Genomic DNA, 25,243 nt, shown 5'->3' on the forward strand with positions numbered 1-25,243 from the left:
TGCCCCCATTGCTGGTTCAAAGCAGCCTAATCTGGAACATAGTTCCCACACAGAAACTTCTGTAATCATATGACAAAATAGATGAGGGTGGAGGAAGTTGAATAAGGAAAACTGGATATGGTTTAGAGCCCCCCCCCCCATATTTTCTCCAGGGAAATAATAATCAAATGCATCTGACTAACCTCTCTGGCCTTCAGCTGAATCAATTAACATTTAGCCATGGATTCCATTCTTGGCCAGCCTACATTTGCCTGTATTGTTCTGCATAAATATTTTCAAGCTTGGAATTTCATGCCTTTCAAACTGAGGAGGATGTATGTGTGTCTTCAACGGGTTTTTTAATTTAAAGAAAAAACAAAATTACAATAGCAACTTTACGCGAAAACAATTCAACAGCCAGATAAATGTTGGTGGGGCAGTATAAATGCCATAGATGTCTGAATTTTCTTCCACTAGCTGTTTCTTCATGTCATTTATATCCTACCAGTCCTGAAGGAACCCAAGCAGCAATGCTGTGAAGAGACTATTAATTCAATAGAATGTTCTCTCTCTCTCTCTCTCTCTCTCTCTCTCTCTCTCTCTCTCTCTCTCTCATCCTTCATTCTGGAAGACCCCTGAACACAGTGATGATGTGATGAAGATCCTGAACTAATACATATCTCTAGCACCATCTTCCAGCAATATCCTTAGCAGGAATCCAATCTATTTTCCCTATCTTCGATATTCCTGGCCACAGCCAATGCTGCCATTGGACAAATGGAACATCTGTCCATTATGCTAAGCCTGTGGGGAATGCTAGAGAAAGCCAACTGCTGGCCAACAGCACAGAACAGCTTCCCTCACTGTGTCATTGGCTCCAAGCTGGAGTCCATTAGAACTTTGGTTTCCCATGAAACTTTAAGACACACATTGACTTCTGCATCAGATAAGGTGGGGGAGGGGTGTACCAAAAATGAGGAAGCTTGCACAGAAAATAATTCTCTGTCCAGGATGACCTATTACAGTATTTCATTCCAAAGTCTTAAGAATGGACAGGAAATGGGCCCTGCTCATTTACATATTTAAAATCATTTCCAAAATGCTTAATATTTTTAAACTCTTCCAAGTGGGAGAAACTATGTGCAATATAAAAACCAATATCCATTAGGGCAAAAATACAGCCTGAAATTAATAAAATGATATAAAAGCAAATAAAACAGAGATTCTGGGGATTCACACACATAAATCAGGATTCAGTCATATGGGTCAGGGTTGTTGGCAACCATCTGTCTCAAGAGGCAAGGGGGTGAAGTCCAACTACTGTGTTAGCAGCAATGAAATGACTGCCCTGGTGTGCAAGCCTGGGTAATGTATATGGTAGTCTTAGACTGCCCAGATGACAAGACATGCCCCCCCCCTTGGCTTCACTGATGTGGTTCAAAGGAAAGCAGAGCTACATGCTTTGCATCAGCTTGGCTGCAGGAGTTGCTGGAAGGAGGCGTATAAGACGCCATCCAACTGTCTTAGGGACTCCACTCTAGATTTGTAGGGACATGGGTGGCGCTGTGGTCTAAACCACTGAGCCCCTTGAACTTGCCGATCAGAAGGTCAGCAGTTCGAATCCCCACAACAGGATGAGCTCCCGTTGCTCGGTCCCAGCTCCTGCCAACCTAGCAGTTCGAAAGCACGCCAGTGAAAGTAGATAAATAAATACTGCTGTGGCAGGAAGGTAAACGGCATTTCCATGCACTCTGGTTTCCGTCATGGTGTCCTGTTGCACCAGAATGCCATTTAGTCATGCTGGCCCCATGACCCAGAAAGCTATGGACAAACGCTGGCTCCCTCGGCCTGAAAGCGAGATGAGCGTCGCAACCCCATAGTCACCTTTGACTGGACTTAACCGTCCAGGGGTCCTTTACCTTTTTACTCTAGATTTGTCTAGGGTTTACTCCTTAGCCTTTTCTTCTCCCAAAAATACCCCACAAGGCAGCAGAGGCTTAGGATCAGAGTTTTCCTTCTGCTAGATCTGCTGTTATGGAGTACTTGCTTTAACTAATTATTACCTAACGCTAACTGATCAAATCCTTTAAGGGTTCCATTTTTTTCAAAGCCAAGGGAGTCTAGAAACTTAAAGCAACCTCTAATGTGCCAAATGCCCATGAACTTATAATCTTCTTTATATAAAACAAAGAAAATAGGAAAAACTGTAAATAAGCTTTACCACTAACACATATACATATATTTGTATGTATGTATATGTGTGTGTGTGTGTGTGTGTGTGTATGAATGTATATGTGTGTATATATATATATATGAATGAGATCCTCCCCTTTCTCCTTAAATTGAATCATTAATCATTTCCAGCATCTGTTAAGGCTGAATAAAGCTGGTCATTAGTCAGTCAGTACAACATAACAACAGATTTATAGTGAATAAAATATCCTACCTGGAATCACTTCAAAGAGGAACTTCCCTGGACTTTCATCATTGCAAGGATGCTCAGTCACCCGATTTCCAGGCAAGAATATGGTACCCTTAAAAAATGAAATTTTGAAAAAGAAGACGGGATGAGCCCTTGAGATCAAGGGAATAAGAATATTAAAACTCAAGATTAAAGGCCATAAATCATGCCGAATATCACATCTGGCTACCCAAACCTTCCCAAATGACTTGTCCTGGAAGATGTTCTAGTTTGGATGGCTCTCCAGCTGAAGAGGGGCTTCACATTTATAAAGCGTCTCTGCTTCTCAAATGAACTTGGGACACTCAGTAGAGCATTCATGGCCACTCTCAAACCAGATGAAAGCATTGTGCATGATTGTACACTGTGCTAACCATTGCCTACTGATTGAACCCTGATTTTCAAACACCCCAAGGGCACAGTGAAACCAAGTGCTGATCTAAAGCCAGCTGCCAGAGTGTGAATAAAGGGAGACTTCGGTGAGGCCTATGTGCTGTCTTGCAAGCAAGGATGTGCAAAAATCACATTTGTTTAGGACAGAACTCTTATTAACCATGGCTTGTTTAGTGCAGGTATAATACTGTTCAGGGGCGCCGACTTATAAAAAATATTGGGGGGGTGGGGGCCCATACCGACTTATAAAAAATATTGGGGGGGGGCCAAGACCTCCAAACCACTGCTGCTGGGGGAACAAAAGGGGCGAGCCCCGGGCTGCCCCGACCTTAAGTGAACCTGTGAGGGCCCGCCCTTTGCGGCAGCCGATTGGCTGCCGCCGTGGGCGGTGAATATTAATGAGCTAGGGGAAATCCCCGCTTCTCGCGGGGCTGACGCCAGCCCCGTGAGATTGTTGATGGGTCGAGAGCCCGCAACCCCACCCCCTCTCTAGATCAGGAGTGGCTTTGTTTTAACTCATTACTGAATGCATTTTTAAAGGTAACTATCATCAAACAAGGAAAATAAAAAATACCAACATAATTTTGTGATTTTACAAAGCATAATATAACTAATAATTTTCTTAAATTATTGGGGGGTGTGGAGCCCCCCCCAAACGAATTTTTGAGGGGGCTCGGGCCCCCTCAGGCCCCATGGAGTCGGCGCCTATGATACTGTTATGACATTAACACTATTTGTGATGTTCAAGCCCATTTCGAACCACGGTTTCATATCCTGGTTAATGGCCCGTAACCATGGTTTTGGTATTCAGGTCAAGCATAGCATTTAACTATCATTAAGGAAAGCAAAATGTGATTAAAGCATTATATCTGCACTTAAGTTTCCCTGCAGTGGAACACAGTGGGAGAGACTCTTCAGGCTGAAGTTTCCAACTTTATAGGTCAACACACAGTTATAGTACAGCTATAGAGTAGTTATGCTTCTCTGTAAACACAGCTGAGATGGAAGCCGACAATCCACCTTGTCCCCAGCAGATTGATTTGAAGCTTCTATTTTCTCTGCCACATGCAGAATACAGAATCTCATTTTGACATCATTAATAGCTTCATCATTCCATTGAGAACACTGAGCAATCTGACAACATTTCTGATTTCAGAAGATGCATATAAAGGGCTGGAATGAAATAGTTAGTTCTCTGTTCCGGGTATCTAAAACTCTTAATTGCTCAAATCTAGTTATATCGTTCTTCTTTCTATCGTTCGTGCTATGGTTTTCCCAGTAGTGATGTATGGAAATGAGAGCTGGACCATAAAGAAGGCTGATCGCCAAAGAATTGATGCTTTTGAATTCTGGTGCTGGAGGAGACTCTTGAGAGTCTCATGGACTGCAAAAAGATCAAACCTATCCATTCTGAAGGAAATCAGCCCTGAATGCTCACTGGAAGGACAGGTGGTGAAGCTGAGGCTCTAATACTTTGGCCACCTCATGAGAAGAGAAGACTCCCTGGAAAAGACCCTGATGTTGGGAAAGATGGAGGGCACAAGGAGAAGGGGACAACAGAGGATGAGATGGTTGGACAGTATTCTCGAAGCTACGAACATGAGTTTGATCAAACTGCGGGAGGCATGCTCTGGTCCATGGGGTCACAAAGAGTCGGACACAACTAAACGACTAAAAAACAACAACAAATCGTTCTTCCAGAATTTCTTTCACAGCACACACACTATCTACACACACAAACAGAGAGAGAGAGATTGTTGAATGTTACTTTTTTGATTTAGGTTACTTATTTTAAAGTTTTGTTTTAGCATTACATTTTTGTATTGCATTAGATTGTTATAAGATGTACATTTTTTGTTTCTTCAGCTTGCATACTGCCTTGCATATTATAAGATAGAAAGACGGTATAGAAATTAAAAATGATGATGATGATGACTTTCCCAGAATTTGTTCCACTGAGCCTCAGAAAGGTGAGTAAAGGAGTGAGGACCTCATATTTATCCACAGGGAGGCAGTCACTGAAATTAACTTAACACACTGGGCAGTCAGCCTCTAGTTTATTAAAGCCAGCCTCCTGTACAGCCCACAGCAATACTGCAAATATATTCTCCATCATTATCATTATTTAATTGTGCTTAAATGGTACCATTTCCACAAGCCTTTCCAAAGCCCATTATCCTTTATTGCCATATCATATCGGATTACTTTATCCTCCCCTGTAATCAGAAGTTGCTTTCATTTTCAGATTTTTGCGAGGTTCTGCTCTACAATTTCACTCTCTTCCTACCTTTAAAGCCCATCTTAATGAGCAGCTTCTTAAAAGGGGTCACCTGGCCCTCCAGAGCTGTTCTGGAAGCTGAATGAGAGGAGGTTTCCCAAATAACGTACTCCTGCCTTTTAGGGAGTAGCCTGGGAAATTCTTTCCAACATGGCCACAGTTGAGCCAGAAACCAAGCACATCCACGGTGGGTGGGGTGGGAGAGGAGGTTACATTTCCTTCAGGTAGCAAAGTTAGGTAAAGGTAAGGGGATCTCTGACCTTTAGGTCCAGTCGTGACCGACTCTGGGGTTGCGGCGCTCATCTCGCTTTATTGGCCAAGGGAGCCGGCGTACAGCTTCCAGGTCATGTGGCCAGCATGACTAAGCTGCTTCTGGCATACCAGAGCAGGGCACGGAAACGCCGTTTACCTTCCCGCCATAGCGGTACCTATTTATCTATTTGCACTTTGACGTGCTTTCGAACTACTAGGTTGGTAGGTTGGAGCAGGGACCGAGCAACGGGAGCTTACCCCGTCGCAGGGATTCGAACCGCCGACCTTCTGATCGGCAAGTCCTAGGCTCTGTGGTTTAATCCACAGCACCACCCGCATCCCATAGCCAAGTTAGAAGGTGGCAAAATGTGTGCATTGACAGTCTGAACAACACTTTTTCAAAGAGAGAATACCAGTGGGTGTAGTAAGTTTATTACATTTCCACAACGCTTCCCTCACTGTTACATTTTCACATTATATTTGAGCTTTCACATGGTGCAAATGCCACTTCTGGATCTATAGCTGAATATAGCATAAGTTTAGCACTCATTTCCATATTACTTGCAAGGGTTTGGATTTTCCCTCTGGAATTCTCCTGCGCTATAGTTCCAGCAGTGGCTTTTACACCACACGGAAGCACAAATATAATGCGGAACATAACATATTGGGGGAAACTCATAAAAATGGAATAAACAGCCATAAACAGGGTGTGTACACATTATGCCATTGAATCACATTCTTTCCCTCAAAGACCTCTGGGCACCGTAGTTTACCATTCACAGAGTTACAGTTCCTGGCAGCCCTTCACAAACTACAGTGCCCAGAATTCTTTGAGGAGGGAAATGTGTTTCAAGTATGCTTTAAGGTACAGCGTTTAGGCAGCCTCAGTTAACTTTGTGCTATGGCATGCCCCTCTTTCCCTGCTCCAGGACATGGGTGGTGAATCTCTGGCCTGTGGATATCATCCTTGTTTTGTTGTTGTTTAGTCGTGTCCGACTCTTCGTGACCCCATGAACCAGAGCACGACAGGCACTTCTGTCTTCCACTGCCTCCCACAGTTTGGTCAAACTCATGCTGATAGCTTCGAGAACATCCTTGTTACTATTGTTACTATTATTGTTACTATTATCATCCTTGTTACTATTACTGTATTACTAAATTAGTCACACTCTATCTCTTTAGAGAAAGTAACTCAAAGAAACAATAAATACATTACAAGTACAGTGGTACCTCTGGTTGTGAACAGGATCCATTCTGGAGGCCCGTTTGCAACCTGAAAGGAACGCAACCTGTGTCTGCATGTCTGCACATGTGCAGGTCACGATTTGCCACTTCTGCACATGCGCGTATGTCATTTTGTGCGTCTGCGCATGTGCAAGCCGCGAAACCCGAAAGTAACCCTTTCAGGTACTTCTGGGTCGCCACAGTATGCAACCTGAAAACGCTCAACCTGAAGCAAACGTAACATGAGGTATGATTGTACATTATGTGTATCGAAGGCTAATAGCCATGATGGCTGCATTCCGCCTACACAGTTGGATCAGTTTTTTCACCTTCTCACCCCTTGCTTTTTCCTGTAAGACCTATTGCAGTCGTTAAGAGTCGTCAACAGGCTCGTCACAGCTATCTGCCAATCACCCATTCCTACCACCCTTCTGAGTAATACCCCTCCCCACCTTCTCACTATATAGAAGGGTCTGGTGACTTCTGTTTCAGTGTATCTGAAGAAGTGTGCATGCACACGAAAGCTCATACCTAGAACTAACTTAGTTGGTCTTTAAGGTGCTACTGGAAGGAATTTTTTTATTTTGTTTACACAGTAGGAGTGAGCCATTCTTCTGAATAACAGTTGCTGGAAACTGCAAGAGGGAAAAGGGCTTTTGTGCCCCAGATCCAGCTTGTGGGTTTCACCCAGGCATCCAACTGACTACTGTGAGAACGAGATTCTGGGCTTGATGGGCCATTGGCCTGATCCAGCAGACTCTTCTTATGTTCTTATTAAAACCAGTATAAATTATTAGGCAGACCATGGTTCCCCATTTTGGCAAAGCCACACCCTGCTTTGGCCAATCACCAGACATCATGGAGGACGTTAGGTGTGAGCAGGGGGAATGGAGGCTGGGGAACTATAACACTGCTGATCCACTTCCTGGAGACTGCGAAGTCCAAAGCTGAGGCTGTTGTGCTGCAGCAGATTAACAGAATGCTTCCTGCTTTACACAGTTTTGCAGTTGGAGTTACGGCATAGCCTCCACCTCCCATTTCTGTTAGGCTTCAGATTGACAAGGCATTAAATTTAATAATCCCCTGTTATCACTTCAGGAAGCTCTTGCATGCTACATAAACTGCACCAAACAAACAGCCTCTCATGCCCAAACTAGAATTACCTGCAAAAGGTCAATGCGTCTGGGAGGGTTTGGATCTCTCTCTCTCTCTCTCTCTCTCTCTCTCTCTCTCTCTCTCTGTGTGTGTGTGTGTGTGTGTGTGCTTCTTTCTTCAGAATAACTCCTTCTAGAAAGAAACTGGTAGCACAGCCAGCCCAAAGCATTTTGCCGTCTGGGGTGAAGGCCAAGATGCTGCCTCATCTAACCTCCCTGTTCCAAGTACAGAAGCTGGCTGGACATCAACACTGATGGCAGGACAGCATCCTCCACACAAGTAAAGGCAGAAGGCTAGCTTGAGAGAGGATAAGACAGACTGTATGGGATACCTAAAGTATCAAATGTGGTGACAGTAATAATAATACAACAAAACACCACAAACAGGCTTATAAGTATAAAACCAAATTTACTAGAATAATAGCTAGAATAGAGATCGACTATAACCATTCAAACAACAACAAACATACTAAGGTGCCATGTGCAAGACAAAGCCTGGAGATACTATAAACATGGAATGGATAAATGTACAACTCTATCTTAACATGTGCAGAAAATGTTATACAGACTAGATAAATGAACCGTTCAACAAGTAGCGTATTTTTGCATATTCTCCAGTGTGCTGCCCTTGCCGTTGTGGCAGCACGGGGTTGCCATTCTGTGATTGGACTTATGCTACTTGTTGAACGGTTCATTTATCCAGTCTGTATAACGTTTACTGCACATGTAACTTGTTAAGATAGAGTTGTACATTTATCCACTCCATGTTTACAGTATCTACAGGCTTTATCTTGCACATGGCACCTTAGTATGTTTGATGTTTGAATGGTTACAAGTCTATCTCTATTCTAGCTATTATTCTAGTTAACTTGGTTTTATACTTATAAGCCAGTTTGTGGTGTTGTTGTCAGTGGTGTAGCGTGGGGGGTGCAGGGGGGGCCGGCCGCACCGGCCGCAACATCTGGGGGTTAGGGTTAGGGGGCGCAAATCCACGGGTTAGGGGGCGCAAATTACAACTGCTGACAACCCCACGCTACGCCACTGGTTGTTGTTTTGTTGTATGGGATACCTCACCAGCAATCTGTGCTAACCCCTCACACACCCCCTGCTCCCTAAGCCCAGTTTGATGTAGTGGTTAAGAGCGGTAGTCTCGTAATCTGGGGAACCGGGTTCGCGTCTCCTCTCCTCCACATGCAGCTGCTGGGTGACCTTGGGCCAGTCACACTTCTTTGAAGTCTCTCAGCCCCACTCACCTCACAGAGTGTTTGTTGTGGGGAGGAAGGGAAAGGAGAATGTTAGCCGCTTTGAGACTCCTTAAAGGGAGTGAAAGGCGGGATATCAAATCCAAACTCTTCTGTTATCTCTTCAGCTTTTTTTTTTTTAAAAAAAAAATTATTACTTCTTAGAAATACAGAAATACAGAAAAAAGAATAAAGAGTGGTTATAAGAAAATAGAGTAGAAGAATAACAAATTTCCATATTCTTTTTCCATCTAATCTATATGACTTCCCCACAACCTCCGAACCCTGCATTCTCTGTCTTATAAAGCATCAGCAATTTGTTAACTTATTTCAAAACTTATTGTAACTTCCATTTTATCATGTTCCCTATTTTCAATTTTACTGTAACTCAATTCTTATATGCTTTGTATTAAACACAATAAAGTTGTTTCATTATTTTACCTCTAAATTCTTGTGTCTTAATTTTCATTTCATTAACTTACATTTGCTGAAGCTAGAATTTCCTGAAAGGTGCATTTTTAACATTCATACAGCTTATAGTGTTTTTTCAAATAGTCCTTAAACTTTTCCCAATCCTCCTCAATTGTTTCTTCTCCCGCGTCTCGGATTCTGCCAGTCATTTCAGCCAATTCCATATAGTCCATGTTATCTCTTCAGCTTTTGACACCTCACCTCCCAACCTTCTCCCTCTGACCACTCATTGTCGTCCCACCACCAATCCCCTGGCTCTGAGCCTTCTTCCATTGGTGGTTTCCCAGCTGGCTCCTCCCACTATTCCTCTGCACCCAGCCAGTTCATGACAGGCCATGTCCCCTTTTGCCCTAACAGACCAGGAGTAACCCCATTGAACTTAGTGGGGCATTTCTGAATTAACATGTTTAGGGTTGTGCTGCAACAGAAATGACAGCTGTTGTATTAAATCTCTCACCCCACCACAAAAGCCTCTCCCTCTTCATTCTCTTCATATTTAAGATAATGCCGTTGATGTATTTCACGCATAGTTAGCATCTGAAATAGTCTAGCTTCATGGGAAAGATTATTGTAAGTTATGGTGGTGGGGGAAACAAGTATTTGGCTTTTGGAAGCAGGGATTTGAGACGATAATCAATTGCAGGGTAAATTAACTTACTTATTAAATACAGACTGTGCCAACTATGGAGGAAATCACTTGAAAAGCTCTACTGAAAGAAAAGACTTGGCTAGAGACACAACTAACTTGATAGCAGGCTGCTCCATATGCAGATTATTTATAATTTATCTGGATTTATAACTAGACCAATTCCCAAGGGCTTGGGCTGAGAGAAACTGCATCAATTAAACAAGATTAAAGGGGATATATAAAACATGCACTGTTATTTTGACTCCTTGTTTCAGCCACTGAGAGCCAATCTACATCTTGAAAAAGGACATGTGGTACAGTCCTCTCAGAACTAAACCACTTGAGAAAAGAGGTGAGCAAATCACGTGTTTGTTTTGTATTCTTCAAATTTATAAACTTATTCACAACCTAAGGTCATCAAGGCAGTGTACAGGGTAAAAAAATAAAACAAAATGCAAAAAATGTAAATGTTGAAAACCATGAAAAGTATTTTGATAAGCTCTAAAACAAAATTATGGAAATACAATTACTATTTTATAAATGACCATTTTATATACAATTACAATTGCTATTTTATAAATGACTGGGTCATACCTTCTTAACCAAACATTTCAGCAGGCACCTAAACATCATTATGCCACCCTAACTTTGACTGGCAATTGATTCCAGAGGGCTGGAGCTGAAACACTAAAAACCCAGCTTTAAGTACAGCCTAAGCCCACCTCTGAATCATATGGTATTCCACATGCCAAATACAGTTTGAATTTGGTGAACGGGCTTAGGGATGGACAAATCAGTCTGTTTCCTGACTTTGCCACTGTTGTGTGTGCTTATCTGCAAATCCATCCCATCCTATACGTTTGACCTGTTTTGATTCATATTTTGAGCTGAGAACTGTCATAAGATTTGAGAAGTGTGAAAACAGGTGATGGATAACAAAATTGTGACCTGCATGTTAATCTGGAAGGTGTGGGTGAGATCAGTTCATCACAGAATTCCCAAAGACAGAATTTGCTGAACTTTCCCAAATGGGGGAAGCATGCAACAGAGAGAACATGAATGGTTGATATCAGAGACAGAATATGTGGAACGAAGTGGTCTTTTATCTATATCTATACAGCTTTCTTCTACATTGGAATCAGCACCTTGTGTTTGCCTCCCTGGGCTCATTTGTGAGTAAGGGTAGGATATGCAGTAAATTGAATCAATAACAACAAGAAGAGGAAGAGGCAAGGCAGCAGCTATTTAATATAACAAGTGAAAGATATAGAAAAACCCACAGACACTCCCTTTATTTTCTAATCTAAGATTTTGGTCAACCATTGCAATGGGCCTTTTTCTACGGTGTCCTCTCTCAGAAAGGAATTCCCTTGTATTGTTCTAACTGACATTCCAAAACCGTTTTCTTTAGGCTGATATTTCTTCTGACACTTTTGGTTCAGATTATTGTGATACCATATTGTGATACCATTTGTGTATTGCCGTTTCTTCTAAAACAAAAAACAAAAGCCTACCCTGTGGGAGAGAAGTTGAAACCAGAACTTTAAACACAAAGTTTAGACACAGGTCTATCACCTCTGTAAAAACTAGGCCTCTAGAAACCCTCAATCAGAGCTGATGGTTAGAACTGGGATTTCTTCTTTTTTATCCTCATGCTTGGCTATACAAAACCAAAATGTCTCTACACCAGCCTTCCCCCAATCTGGTGTCCTTCAGAATTTTGCTTGACTACAACTCCTATCAACCTCAGGCAGCGTGGCCAATGGTCCAGGATGATAGGAGATGTAGTCCTAGATACCTTGGGGTGGGGGACCAAGCTGGAAAAGGCAGCCCTAAATACTTTGCAGAGCAAGCACACTAAGGAGAAAAGTAATTTTGGAGTAAGAACAACATGTCGAGTGGGAAGGACATGGGAATTATTCTTGCACCTGCCTAATAATTTTCAATTCTATACACAATTAAAAAGCAATGATATAACTTCTCTGGAATGAAAAACATCAGTTGAGCAGGTTGGTAGAGGCTGCTCTGTGTAATTGACACAGTGTTCCAGATTAAGCCACTGAATTGAAAGATAGATGCCAGCACAGTGTGTATTTTTCTGAGCAACAGCATACTCTGGTGATCTTCTAGCACACACAAAGAAAACTGAAAAGACAAATAAACTGGAGATGGTAAAAAAAAATAAAAATGAATTAGGATGCCAGCCAGCTTACTTGTTCAGTAGCAATGAAGGAAGGCACAGCTGCTGAAATCCGCCTTGCTTATCTCTCCAGAAACTCCTAACATTTCCATTACAATGAATACAGTTGTGTCTTCGTCCACCATCACCTAACATTTTGCTGCCCACTGCCAAAGAAAACATTCAAGCAGGCCAAATCCAGTAAAGGAATCAATGCAACTAAGTCAGACAAGCTTTTCGTGCAGGAGCTCAAAAGGAAAAGAGACCCTGAACTTGTCGTAACAGTGTTCTTTCCTCTACTTGCATTATGAAAATGAACAGGCTGGCCATTTAGGAAAATCAGATGCTGGAACTAGATGCATCTTTCGCCTGATCTAGTGGCATGTTTCTTAGGGAGTTATGGCCAGGATCCACCAAGAGAACTTGGAAGCATTGGAACCCAAGGCTACCTGATCCATTTCAAGCCCGAGACTCTGGAATCCTGCTGGATTACTGATGTGACCTCTGAACTTGTTAGTATCCCAACAGAGCTCTCATGAGGACATTCTAGTATGTAGGTGAAAATCCCCTGTGAGCACCATGAGAAGTTCACCATGTAAAGTAAAGGTAAAGGACCCCTGGACAGTTAAGTCCAGTCAAAGGCGACTATGCGGTGCGGCACTCATCTCGCTTTTCAGGCTGAAGGAGCCAGAGTTTGTCCACAGTCAGCTTTCCAGGTCATGGTGCCAGCATGACTAAACCGTTTCTGGAGCAATGGAACACTGTGACGGAAACCAGAGTGCATGGAAATGCTGTTTACCTTCCCGCTGCAGTGGTACCTATTTATCTACTTGCACTGGTGTGCTTTCGAACTGCTAGGTTGGCAGGAGCTGTGACCCCATTGAGAGGACTCAAACCACCGACCTTCTGATCAACAAGCCCAAGAGGCTCAGTGGTTTAGACCACAGCGCCAACCGCATCCCTTGTAACTACTGAGCTGCATCGCAGCACCCCCTCCCCTAATTCTTATAACAAGGTCAGAGTCGCCTCACTGAGCAAGTTTAAAGTAAAATGATTTCTTATATACTTCTGATTTAAAACAACAACAACAAAAAAGTCTGCAGCAAAGGAAAATGACAGCATTAATTCGACTAGAATTCTCCCCCCACCCCTTGATTCCAGAGCAGTTCATTAAAATCCTAAACAGGTGGCATGTTTGGCAGCCCAACTGTGTATATGCAGCAGACAGATTTATTATGCCTTTCATTTTTTAAATATTTATGCACCAATGGAGACGGTGAGATAAAATACCTTCCTTGTCAGAGCATCCTGTTAAGAGATGGCTGTGAAAACCGTCGCATCAATCAAAGAGGGCCATAAAGATGTTATCGTCCATTTTATAATTATCATCAATTAAGCACAAACTTTGGAAACGCTCTCTTTTTGAGGGGCCGTTATCTTATTTCACTTCCGAAACAAGCCCAGCCATTTGGCATTGATAGAGAGGGGAGATCCCATAAAAGCAGGGCAAGTAACTAGCATAGCAATTTGAATTAACTGACTATAAAGAGGTTCCCTTGATATACGGAAGAAAGCTGATACGATGACGTGCAGAACATCTATTACGGTAGTTCAAAACAGGCTGCATCGTAGTCATTAGACACACAGGTAAGTGATAGGGAGCGTGATAAGGAAAGACTTCACTTGATTTGTAAAGCACTATATTGCCTCAACAGCCACCTTCTTCAATATGCACCTTCAGAGGTCTTGCTCTCTGTCCTGGGCAGGTGTACAGAACAGGAACTTTGTAATGGCACTGCAACTATTTTGCATGAGATCCAGCAATATCCCCCCACTTGCCCTTTCTTTCCTGTTCTTTATCTTGAAAACCTACTGGTTTGGTCAGATATTCAATCACTGCAGATCTGCCATATAAAGTTTTAACCTGATACTGCTGCCTCGTTGTTTTATCTGTTTTTGTTTGTTTGTTTTTTGTTTGTAAGTCAGTTGGGCACAGATCTTTGTGGAAAAGCTGAAGCATGCATTTCATCAATAATATACAGTGGTACCTCGGGTTAAGAACTGAGTTCATTCCAGAGGTCTGTTCTTAACCTGAAACTGTTCTTAACCTGAAGCACCACTTTAGCTAATGGGGCCTCCCGCTGCTGCCGCCCCGCCGCCCCACGATTTCTGTTCTCACCTTGAAGCAAAGTTCTTAACCCAAGGTACTATTTCTGGTTTAGCAGAGTCTGTAACCTGAAGCGTCTGTAACCTGAAGCGCCTGTAACCTGAAGCGTATGTAACCCGAGGTACCACTGTAAAAGGTAGAGCATACTACTGGAGTCTCCTTCTTTGGGGGTCTTTAAGCAGAAGCTTGACAACCATATGTCAGGAGTGCTCTGATGGTGTTTCCTGCTTGGCAGGGGGTTGGACTCGATGGCCCTTGTGGTCTCTTCCAACTCTATGATTCTATGATTCTACTGTAGTGTGGAGGATTTGTGTTCAGGGTTTCAGCCAGCCAGCAATGCTCCCCCAACCCACTCAATCCATTCCATTCCCTGCTAACAAATTTTCAGGTTTAGCCCCTTTGATAAATACTCAGCATTCTGTGGCCCCTGAACATGTTCAGCCCTCACAGGGATGTTTGGAGTTTCCCCCGCCTTCCTTTGGCTCCCCTCCAAAGTCTTTTTGTGCTTCATCAAATCTTGGAGTTCCCCCAAACCTGCTAATACCACTCTCCTGTGCATGGAAGCTAGGCTATATAGGATAATAGTAATAAGCCAAGTTGAAGAATGTGCTCAAAGGCTCGTGGTTATTTTTTTTTTTTAAGTTAATTGCTTTCACCCTCCTGCTTTGGCAAAGTAAAACTAACCACTATGGGCAACTCACCACCGTGGATACAGAAAACCTCTGAGGGACATGTTCTTCTTCACAGTTCTACGCAAAGTAAGGTACAACCTCTGTTATCCCTTGGCAAGCTCACCCAGGAGGGGAGACTAGCAGAATCATTTCTTATTCTGTTTGAGGAAAGATCTCCAGATAGTTGTGTAAAATAAATAAATACGTGGAAATCAATCAATGTGATGCTGTAATTTGGTGAGGTATAAAGATAAAGGTTCACATGTCTATGGCTATTCCAACAAGCATCAGCTGCTAAGACAAATGCAAAAGTAAAACGGGAAACTTTCAGGAGCCTAAAACATTAATCAGGCATGAGAACCAAAGCAAGCTGGCGTTTCAAAGCTCCCTGGAGCCTGACTTTCTGCCTTGCCACATGGATTCTAGTTGACATTCAGCCTACGTCTGTGCTTCTCAGTACATTCACTTGATATTAGGACTCTTCCTTTACGCTTCTCAAGATCTAAAATATAGTCAGAACCATCCTGCAATTTCAGTAAAGTGGCTTTAAGAAGACATGATACCAGGGCTGGCCCAAGACATTTTGCCACCTGAGGCAAAGGACAAGGTTCTGTGTGCCCTGCCCTGCTCTGCTTCAAATGTTTGGGGTATTCTCTGTGGCAGTCCCATAGCCCTTTCCCAACAGAGATGTCCCTACCATATACTTAAGATGCACCTCTTTGCCTCTGACACCTGAGAGAGAGAGATTGTTAGAACACCCACACTATTCTTCTGATTGTAAATTGCTTTCGCTGATTTTTATACTGCATTTTGATATTGTTACAACCTGTCCCGGAGCCATATGGTGAAGGGTGGGTAAAGGAAGCCAATAAATATAGTAGAGAAGTCAACCTGTGTCATGGGACTGCCAAGGAAAACCTTTGAGTCGGAGGGAGGCGAAGAGTCAGAACGGGAACAGTCAGAAAGAGACGGTCAGGAAAAGACAGAAGGGGGAGAGAGCAGGAGGCAGCCAGGAGGTGTCAAGGCTCTCTGATGCTGAAGCAGATCCCTAGCACTGCTCAGGAAAGGAGAGGGTTAAAGTGCAGGGATCAGAGATGTCCCATGAGGCTTCCCTGCCTCTTCTGTTGGAGAAGAATCAGGAGAAGACCACTCCCTGAATCTGAACCAGACGATTCGGATGCCTAAGTTGTACTGTGCTGCTTGTACATATGTAAATTTTTTGTTGCTGTTTAGTCATTTAGTCATGTCCGACTCTTCGTGACCCCATGGACCAGAGCACGCCAGACACTCCTGTCTTCCACTGCCGCCTGCAGTTTGGTCAAACTCATGCTGGTAGCTTCGAGAACACTGTCCAACCATCCCGTCCTCTGTCGTCTCCTTCTCCTTGTGCCCACCATCTTTCCCAACATCAGGGTCTTTTCCAGGGAGTCTTCTCTTCTCATGAGGTGGCCAAAGTCTTGGAGCCTCAGCTTCACAATCTGTCCTTCCAGTGAGCACTCAGAGCTGATTTCCTTCAGAATGGAGAGGTTTGATCTTCTTGCAGTCCATGGGACTCTCAAGAGTCTCCTCTAGCACCATAATTCAAAAGCATCAATTCTACAGCGATCAGCCTTCTTTATAGTCCAGCTCTCACTTCCATACATCACTACTGGGAAAACCATAGCTTTAACTATACGGACTTTTGTTGGCAAGGTAATGTCTCTGCTTTTTAAGATGCTGTCTAGGTTTGTCATTGCTTTTCACATATGTGAAATAAATAATTGTAAATATCTCTCTGAGTGAGCAGAGGGTGCTTATTGTGAAGAGCATACACGAACCTTCACAACTTGGCTTTCAGTTGAATCTGGCATCAACACCGGCAATGGGACAGCATCCTCCACCGTATTCGAGGCAGGGATGTAAGAAGGCATCCTTTTCCAGTACTGCTCCCTCCTTATTTGTCTCATGCAGCACCGTGGCTGTTCCACTGCAGGTCATCTTATTTGTCAAAACTGTGTCAAAACTATGCCAGTTACATAATTTGCATAAACTTACATAATTATTTGGGATGTGGGTGGTGCTGTGGTCTAAGCCACTGTGCCACTTGGGCTTACCAATCAAAAGGTCGGTGGTTCGAATCCCCGCGACGGGGTGAGCTCCTGTTGTTCGGTCCCAGCTCCTGCCAACCTAGCAGTTCGAAAGCACATCAAAGTGCAAGTAGATAAATAGGTACCGCTCCGGCGGGAAGGTAAACGGTGTTTCCATGCACTGCTCTGGTTTCGCCAGAAGCGGCTTAGTCATGCTGGTCACATGACCCGGAAAAACTGTCTGCAGAAGCGGACAAACGCCGGCTCCCTCGGCCTTTAAAGCGAGATGAGCACCGCAACCCCAGAGTCATTCACGATTGGACTTAATTGTCAGGGGTCCCTTTACTCTTTACCTTTACATAATTATTTATGTAAATTGATTAAATTACACTGATATTATATTTCCCCCCTTCATTTCAAAGCAAAGGAAACACGGTGCAATTGAGGGAGAAGCAATCTGGTACATATCACTTGTGGACAGAAAGCAACAATGTTTAATATTGATCATATCCACTGGATTGATTTCTGTTCCAGGCTTGGGGCAAATAATCGAAAACCAGCAATTTCCACTCCTGTTTCCATTTTTGTCAGCAAGCCCTGAGCTCTCTAGTTTGAAAGCACCAAGCTAGCTTAGGGGGCTCAGTGCAAAAATCCCCCCCCAAAAAAAACACAAGATGTGTATGTTTATATGCCTTTAAAATTCCTTGATACACACCTATAAACCTAGGGAGGGGTGGCAGAGAAAGGCACACAGAGAGAAATAAATAGTACCCACCAAACTGTATCCAGTTCAGACAAGTGTGTTAAGGCTTCCAGATTAAATGGTAGTGGATTTTTTTTTCTTTTAGTCTAGCTTTGAGTTCATTCAATTTTTCTTTCCTCACAAGCCAATGCATTTGGCAAGGAAACAACTAATAAAAATCTCTACCCATAGCAACAAGTCATGTTGTTCTTCTGGCTGCTTATTCAGCTGAAAATACTGCTTTTATCTCAGATGTAATGGGCAAAGGAGGATTCTCTTGAGTAGTCATAGGCTAAAAGAATTTGATTCCCCACCTCCAGACACAGATTACTGAAAACTTTCCCAGATATTTTGCTTTGCTACTTGAATCAGCAATGCAAGGCTTGTAAGGAATACAGCTGTTGCTTTGGGGGCAGGGAGAGACTATAAACCTTGCTTTTAAAAGAACAAGACAAAATCCTTGTTTTTAGATAAGCAGGAAACAAAATCCATTCGTAGTCACCTTTGCTATCATCTGTTTTCTTTATCTCAAAATGTCAGTCAACGGCAGCAAAAATCATTACATCGTAACAAGGGGTGAATAAATCTGTCAGTTTTGGTTTCTCTCAGTCTCCCATTTTTTCCCCAGCCTTTAAATTCAGTTCTTCCCATTTCCACTGCAATTTGTGATTTATTTATTTTTTTTAAAAAAAATGCTTAGTGCTAATTTATCCTTATATACACAATTTTTTTGCAAAGCAATTTCCCCTCATATAGCTCCTTTTCGCATGCTATTTGCATATGCACTCCTATGCACACTTTGCACTAGGATGTGTATTTATTGTACATATCCACTCCATTGTGGAATTTAATAAAAAGTAAAGTGAGCTGGCCATGGTAAGGAGCCACCTTTCAGGGAAGAGGCAGCAGTGGATCTCCTGCATCACCAGGCGGTTGAACTAGATTACACCTTTGGGGGTACGTTCTAAAGCAGGCATGGCAAAACTTGGCCCTCCAGGTGTCTTAGGACTACAGTTCCCATCATCCCTGACCACTGGTTCTGTTAGCTAGGGATGATGGGAGTTGTAGTCCCAAATCAGCTGGAGGGCCAAGTTTGGCCATGCCTGCTTTAGAAGGTACCCCCAAAGGTATCTTAAATGATACCCCCAATGATCATGTGATTCTGGACTAGGTGCCAGGTAAAAATGCCAAGAACATTCCCTGGCCAGGAGGGTCACAACTGAAAAAACCTTCCTCCCTGCCCCTCGCTAGTCACCAACTGCATGAGGAAGGAGATTGTCTTTAAGGTTATGTCTTTTTATAGTAGACACCAGTTATGTCTTTTTCTCATCCAGAAAGTATAGCCAGAGATATTTTGGCAAATTTAAAAAATCCATCGGGACAGAAATTTAACCCTGAAAAAGAGGACAACCCTACCCCCCCCCCACTCTGTCCCCCTCTCTCTGTGTCTCCCTTCTGACTTTGATCTGAACTCCCGTAATTGGGATCTTGGCAGCAAGTTTACCACCAGCAAATCACTAAATTTTGAGGGAAAATAGAAAGGATAATAAGCGTATGTATGAGAGTGAGTGACTGAGATATATATATTCTCCACTGCAGTGGGGAAGTTACAACTTTTGTGGTTGTCTCCTGTCTTGGTCCTATTTTCCAGTCTCACCTTCACTTGCTTTAGCGAACAACATGGCAGGTAAGGGGGATTGATGGGACACAGAGGAGAAAGCTGATGTTTCTCCTGACCTATCTCACCTCCCATGGTCTGGGGGGATTTAAAGATATAGTAAGGTAAAGGTAAAGGGACCCCTGACCATTAGATCCAGTCGTGACCGACTCTGGGGTTGTGGCGCTCATCTCGCTTTATTGGCCGAGGGAGCCGGCATACAGCTTCCGGGTCATGTGGCCAGCATGACTAAGCCGCTTCTGGCGAACCAGAGCAGCGGATGGAAACGCCATTTACCTTCCCGCTGGAGCGGTACCTATTTATCTACGTGCTTTCAAACTGCTAGGTTGGCAGGAGCAGGGACCGAGCAACAGGAGCTCACCCCGTCACAGGGATTCGAACCGCCGACCTTCTAATTGGCAAGTCCTAGGCTCTGTGGTTTAACCTACAGCGCCACCTATAGTACAGACCTCCAAATCACAGCCTGGCAACTTGAGCTCTACAGCCTATTTTCCATTAATTTGTCAATAGAGCTATAAACCTCCATCTTGCAATCTGATAATTATGTGTGGTGGGTAAGTCAGTGGAGGAGTTTTAGCAACATCTCCCAGCTGCAATTTCTACTTCTAAGCGAGGCCTTCTTTTTTCTTATTTTCTTTATTTATACCCTGCCCTTCCCCCCAGAACCAGGAAACAATGCAGCTTACAAAAATCAAAATAAGCATGGCCATAACACAGAAAGCTAAAACACATGAAATATACTTTTTGAGGGAGCCAAGGAGAAGGACGGAAAAGGGAACCAGCCTTTTAGACCCACCATACAAACATATAAGCAATGGCAGACTATCATGATCTTAGTCTGACAAAGCACTACCTGCCCATCATATTTTGCAACTGGCAATGAATCCCCAGGAAATGCTACAGGTTTGATTCTTATTACTTAAATAAAGAATTCATTCAGTAAAATAAACCTGGTAGCCTCCATTTCTTTAGAGTGAAAATGAAATCTCATTAGAGGTGATTATTATGAATTATACTCCACTTTGAATAAATTCACTGCTCCCATTAACATTGCCAGAACACGGACATGCAGAGGAAAGATGTTCTAACCTGTGCTTTGATATGCAAATGAGATGCAATGTGTTCCCTAACGAACTAATAATCCTCTCTGTTACGGGCCATTGATGTCTTCCATTCAGAAATGGATCTTCGCCTCCCATTAGTTTTTGGATGGCTAAATTGAAATGAATAATATGAGACTAAGTTTTGATATTTATTTGTGTAAAAAACAATGGCTTCAGAACAAGTATCCATGATGCTGCCTGCAAAACCACCCTTTCTGTCTTTTTCCTGCATGTAAACAGAGTAGCTTGACAAGGTACCTTTGCTGCTCATGGCTGATACTGCAGAAGGAATTATATCTCAGGGGAACATTATTCTGCAACTACAAATGCTTAGACCCCAAGAGCTCTCACAGTAGCCTACAACAACGTTGAAAAACAATGCAAAATAATTTAAAACAGTAATTGCAGATGTAAAACCTACAGCATCATTTACCAAACCAACAATTTAAAGAGCAAACAATACAAAGGAAGATTTTGGCTAATTTTCTGATAATGGCAAAGAGATTCTCTGGGAAAGGGAGCTCCAGAAAGAGAGGGCCACCAAAGAGAAAATCAAAGAGATCCAATGGCTCTTGTTTCATAAATGTAAACAGAGCCTTCTTTGTAAATACAACCATATTGGTGGGAGAGAAAAGTTTTCATCAAGCAAATTCAGACACCAGTTCTTGAAGTTCCAAGGGCCTTAAAAAGGTGAGCTGGAAAGGAAACAGTTCAGGGTGATAAAAGAGCCAAGTGGAGCTGGTGTTTCAGCAGAGTCTCTGGAGGGGGTCCTGCTTCCCATCCCTTCTACTGCTGCATCCACATGGAATGCTGAGTCCTGAGCTCTGAGCTCAAAACATTCAGTTCATGTCTGGGTGCAGGATAAGAGTGAATCATCATTCCTAGTGTCGATGGTCCAAGCAGCTAATTCTGTTCCATTTGGTCTTGCTAGCAATCAGTTATAGGTCTTTTCTGTCCTCTTCTGTGGCACTGCATGCTGTTGTGTCCCATTATACACCCTTTTACACAAGACACACACTTTTCAATGCTTCCACTAGAAAGTCTTTTCTTTAACGTACACATTGCAAACGCCCAGGGAAATGCAATGTTACAAGGCTGGGGGGGGAGTTGCATTCCGATAATTTGGTAGCATTCGACTGGGTCAGTTTGCTGTGAAAAGTCCGCGCATACAGTGGCCAGTGCTGCATTTTCATAAAAAGGCTATTTCCGCCCCTGCCCGAATCCTGCAGCTAATAATGATGTCAGGCACAGAGCCGTCTTTCCCATTGGGTTTACTGACGCGTTGTGCCAGGGCGCTGGCCTCTCAGGGGCACCCCAGTGAGTGGGGGAGCTGTGTGGCTTTGCCAGTGGCCTCCCCTTTCCCTCCCGTACATCCGCCAGCTGCGCCCTGTCAACCATATGGCTGGCGGATGTGCAGCTTCCTTCACAAGCCCCCACAGGAGGAGAGCAATCCCCACAGAGGCTTGGGAAAAGGTCGACAATTCTGGGAAATGGGGGGATGTGTGTGTGTGCCAGAGGGATCTTTGCACCATGGCGCCGGATATGCTTAAGATGGCCCTGGTCGGGCACAGTTTCTAGCATATGTTTTCATTGTTCTGAATGTGGTTAACAGCTGAACTTTTCCTAAATGAATGAGATTAGATCTTGAAAACAGCTGCGTGAGGAACAACTGAAATATTCCCAGTTCCTGGAGATTCATCTAAGCGTCAACAGTGGGCTTGAGCATATTATCAACTAGATCGGCTTTTGGTAGGCAGTACAGTGGTAGCTCGGGTTACAGACGCTTCAGGTTACAGACTCTGCTACCCCAGAAATAGTACCTTGGGTTAAGAACTTTGCTTCAGGATGAGAACAGAAATCACGTGGTGGCGGAGCAGCGGCAGCGGGAGGCCCCATTAGCTAGAGTGGTACCTCAGGTTAAGAACAGTTTCAGGTTAAGAACGGACCTCCGGAACGAATTAAGTTCTTAACCCGAGGTACCACTGTACTGCTGTTTTCTCAGTAGGAGATGAAAGTATGCCTAACATGACTCTGATACCCCCAACAGCTCTGGTTGAGGCTGAGGAACATCAGATGTAGGTGGAATTGAGTCAAGCAGAGCCTCCAGCTGTTACTGATAGTTGTTTTATCACTCTGGCAGTCAGGCTGCTCCAGCATCTTCTTAATCAGCTGCAGTTACAAGCCTTATAGAGCTGTAGGGGAAACGATGAAATGTAACTTTTGTTCACTTTTGTGGAAGGGGCTGTACCTCCAGGTTCAAGAGTGGTATGGCACTAACTGTAAATTTTGCTGGAATCGTGTCGGGAACAGTAGGTCTATATCAATCAATATTAATTTGGATCTATCATTACTGTGTGGCTACATAGAACCTGTAAGTTCAGAGTCACATCATTCCACTTAATGCCCATTTCTAGGAGCCATCTGTTGCTTCCAAGCCTTACTTATGGGCTTTCAAGAGAACACCTGCTTGGCTGCTGGGGGATACAGAATACTGGACCAGATGGACTTCTGTTACAGTCTAGCTTATGTTCAACAGAGGTAGCCAATGTGGTGCTAGATGTTGTTAGGCTCCATCAGCCCCAGCTAGGATAGCCAGTGTTCAGGGGTGATGGGATTTATAGCATAGCAGCATCTGGAAGCAGCAAATTTGAGACACACAGCCCCATTTATTTATTTATTGCTTGAGGTGCATAATATTTGATTTGCCAATCATTGAGATGCCAAATTACATAATACATGTCACCTAATCCCATATCAATACTTGCCCTTTTGGAATATTGACAAATAAGAGATTATTCCTACTCCCTTTTTTAAAAAAAATTATACCTTTCTTCACCTCCCTTTCCTTTGCAAGAACATAGAGAGCAGGGATGTTACCTTTGTGGATTAGGTTACTTTCCATACAGACTTCCACCCCTGTCTTCACCTCTGTCCTGTTAAGCCAGTGGTTCTCAACCTGTGGGTCCCCAGATGTTGTTGGACTAAAACTCCCATCATCCCTGAGCTCTTGCCTTGCTAGCTAGGGGTGATGGGAGTTGTAGTTCAACAACATCTGGGGACCCACAGGTTGAGAAAGGCTGTGTTAAGCAAAAAGTATTGTGTAGAGCAGTGTTTCCCAAAGTTGGGTCTCTAGCTGCTTTTGGACTACAACTCCCATCATCCCTAGCTAGCAGGACCAGTGGTCAGGGATGATGGGAGTCATAGTCCAAAAGCAGCTGGAGACCCAAGTTTGGGAAACACTGGTCTAGAGTTCCAAGCAGTTTTCAGTGATGAGCTTTAACTAATGGCCACCAGCCTGGTCTTTTCAATCAGCTGTTATCTGTTCACTTTAGCCCTTCTGAACAACCTCAAAATGACCCAATGCCCATATTGTAACAACAGCTGCAACAGATTGGATAAATGCACAAAAGTATCCAAAATAGAGCCTGCCCAAGTAACAAAAAAATAACTGCTTAAGAAGCCGATCAATCAGAGATCGCGCGTGACAGCTGTGTCACATTACTCACCCAGGTAAAGGCTAGGAAACTGGTGGCAGACGGCAAAAGAAAATTAGCTGTCAGAATAATTATTTCGGGGATGGCAAATAATAAATAGCAGCTGTCGCCTGCAACACCTGACCAATTTCCGGAAGGTTCGGCTTCTGTGCAGACTCTTTTGGGGTCACCTATATTTCCACGTTATCATCACTGCACAATGGGCAGGAGTTGGAGAAACGATGAGATGTGGAAATAGCATACTGCAAACTGGGCACCCTGCTCATCAAGAACCAGGAGATCTTTCTCCTCTCTAGCCTAACGAATGCACCGAGCGTCAGTAGTTGCCTGCTGCAAATAACATTTTCCGTGAGATCTGGTGTAGCTGTCGTAAGGCATTAAAGTCACAGTCCTGCTCACCGTTTCTCCTTGATAATCAAGCACTGTGAATTAGATTACATGCAGGGCCAGGGAATATATATGAGCAACTACCTAGGCTCACCTCCCCTGACATGCCATGGCCTCACACCAAAGCTTGCAGTGCACCTGGAGTTTCATTAACAAAAGCAAATGGCTGCACTCCAGTTAAAGACAAGTGGTCAGGTTAATTGGGAGTATATTATACCTGCGCTCAAATGCCTTGAACTGGCTCCCTCTTGCCTTCCAAGCTCAGCTAAGCAGCTGCGGTGACACTGAATCTGCAAGAATTGTTCTGCCATGGTCAGTTGCCTTGGAACTGCAGAAGTAAGGGGAAGGTCACTCTGACATCGTTCCCCAGCCAGGATTAAGGATGGAGGAGAAACTTGATTTCATTTGCATTTTATTGAGAAACTAGCTAGTTCACTCTTCCTGAACTAATACACGAACTGAAACACCGCTATCCTGTGAAACTTGCACTTCTCTGAATTTTGCAATTCAGCCCAACAATATGTGCAACGATGCATATATAAGGGAGAACTGTTTGTTAAAATGCATACGTTACTTAAAATAACCTATGAAAAGGTGTTATGCTGGGGTAATTGCTAGCAAATATGTGTTTATTGAAGGGGGGGACTGGCCTAAAATGCCGACAATTTTTGGTTA

The 25,243-nt window shown here is 43.4% G+C and overlaps 1 protein-coding gene across 4 annotated transcripts in view; it reads right to left on the reverse strand.

Annotated features, from left to right (window-relative positions):
• The window catches only part of ARHGAP24 (Rho GTPase activating protein 24), a 415,266-nt gene that overhangs the window by 215,082 nt on the left and 174,941 nt on the right, over positions 1–25,243 (reverse strand). For all 4 annotated transcript variants that reach the window (XM_083756498.1, XM_083756499.1, XM_083756500.1 and 1 more), the window contains one exon: positions 2,426–2,513. In XM_083756498.1, coding sequence (XP_083612624.1) covers positions 2,426–2,513 — 88 coding nt within the window. The remainder of the gene's footprint in view (positions 1–2,425; positions 2,514–25,243) is intronic.

The sequence above is a fragment of the Podarcis gaigeae genome (assembly GCF_964106915.1).
Source record: "Podarcis gaigeae genome assembly, chromosome: 9".
Taxonomy (NCBI): domain Eukaryota; kingdom Metazoa; phylum Chordata; class Lepidosauria; order Squamata; family Lacertidae; genus Podarcis; species Podarcis gaigeae.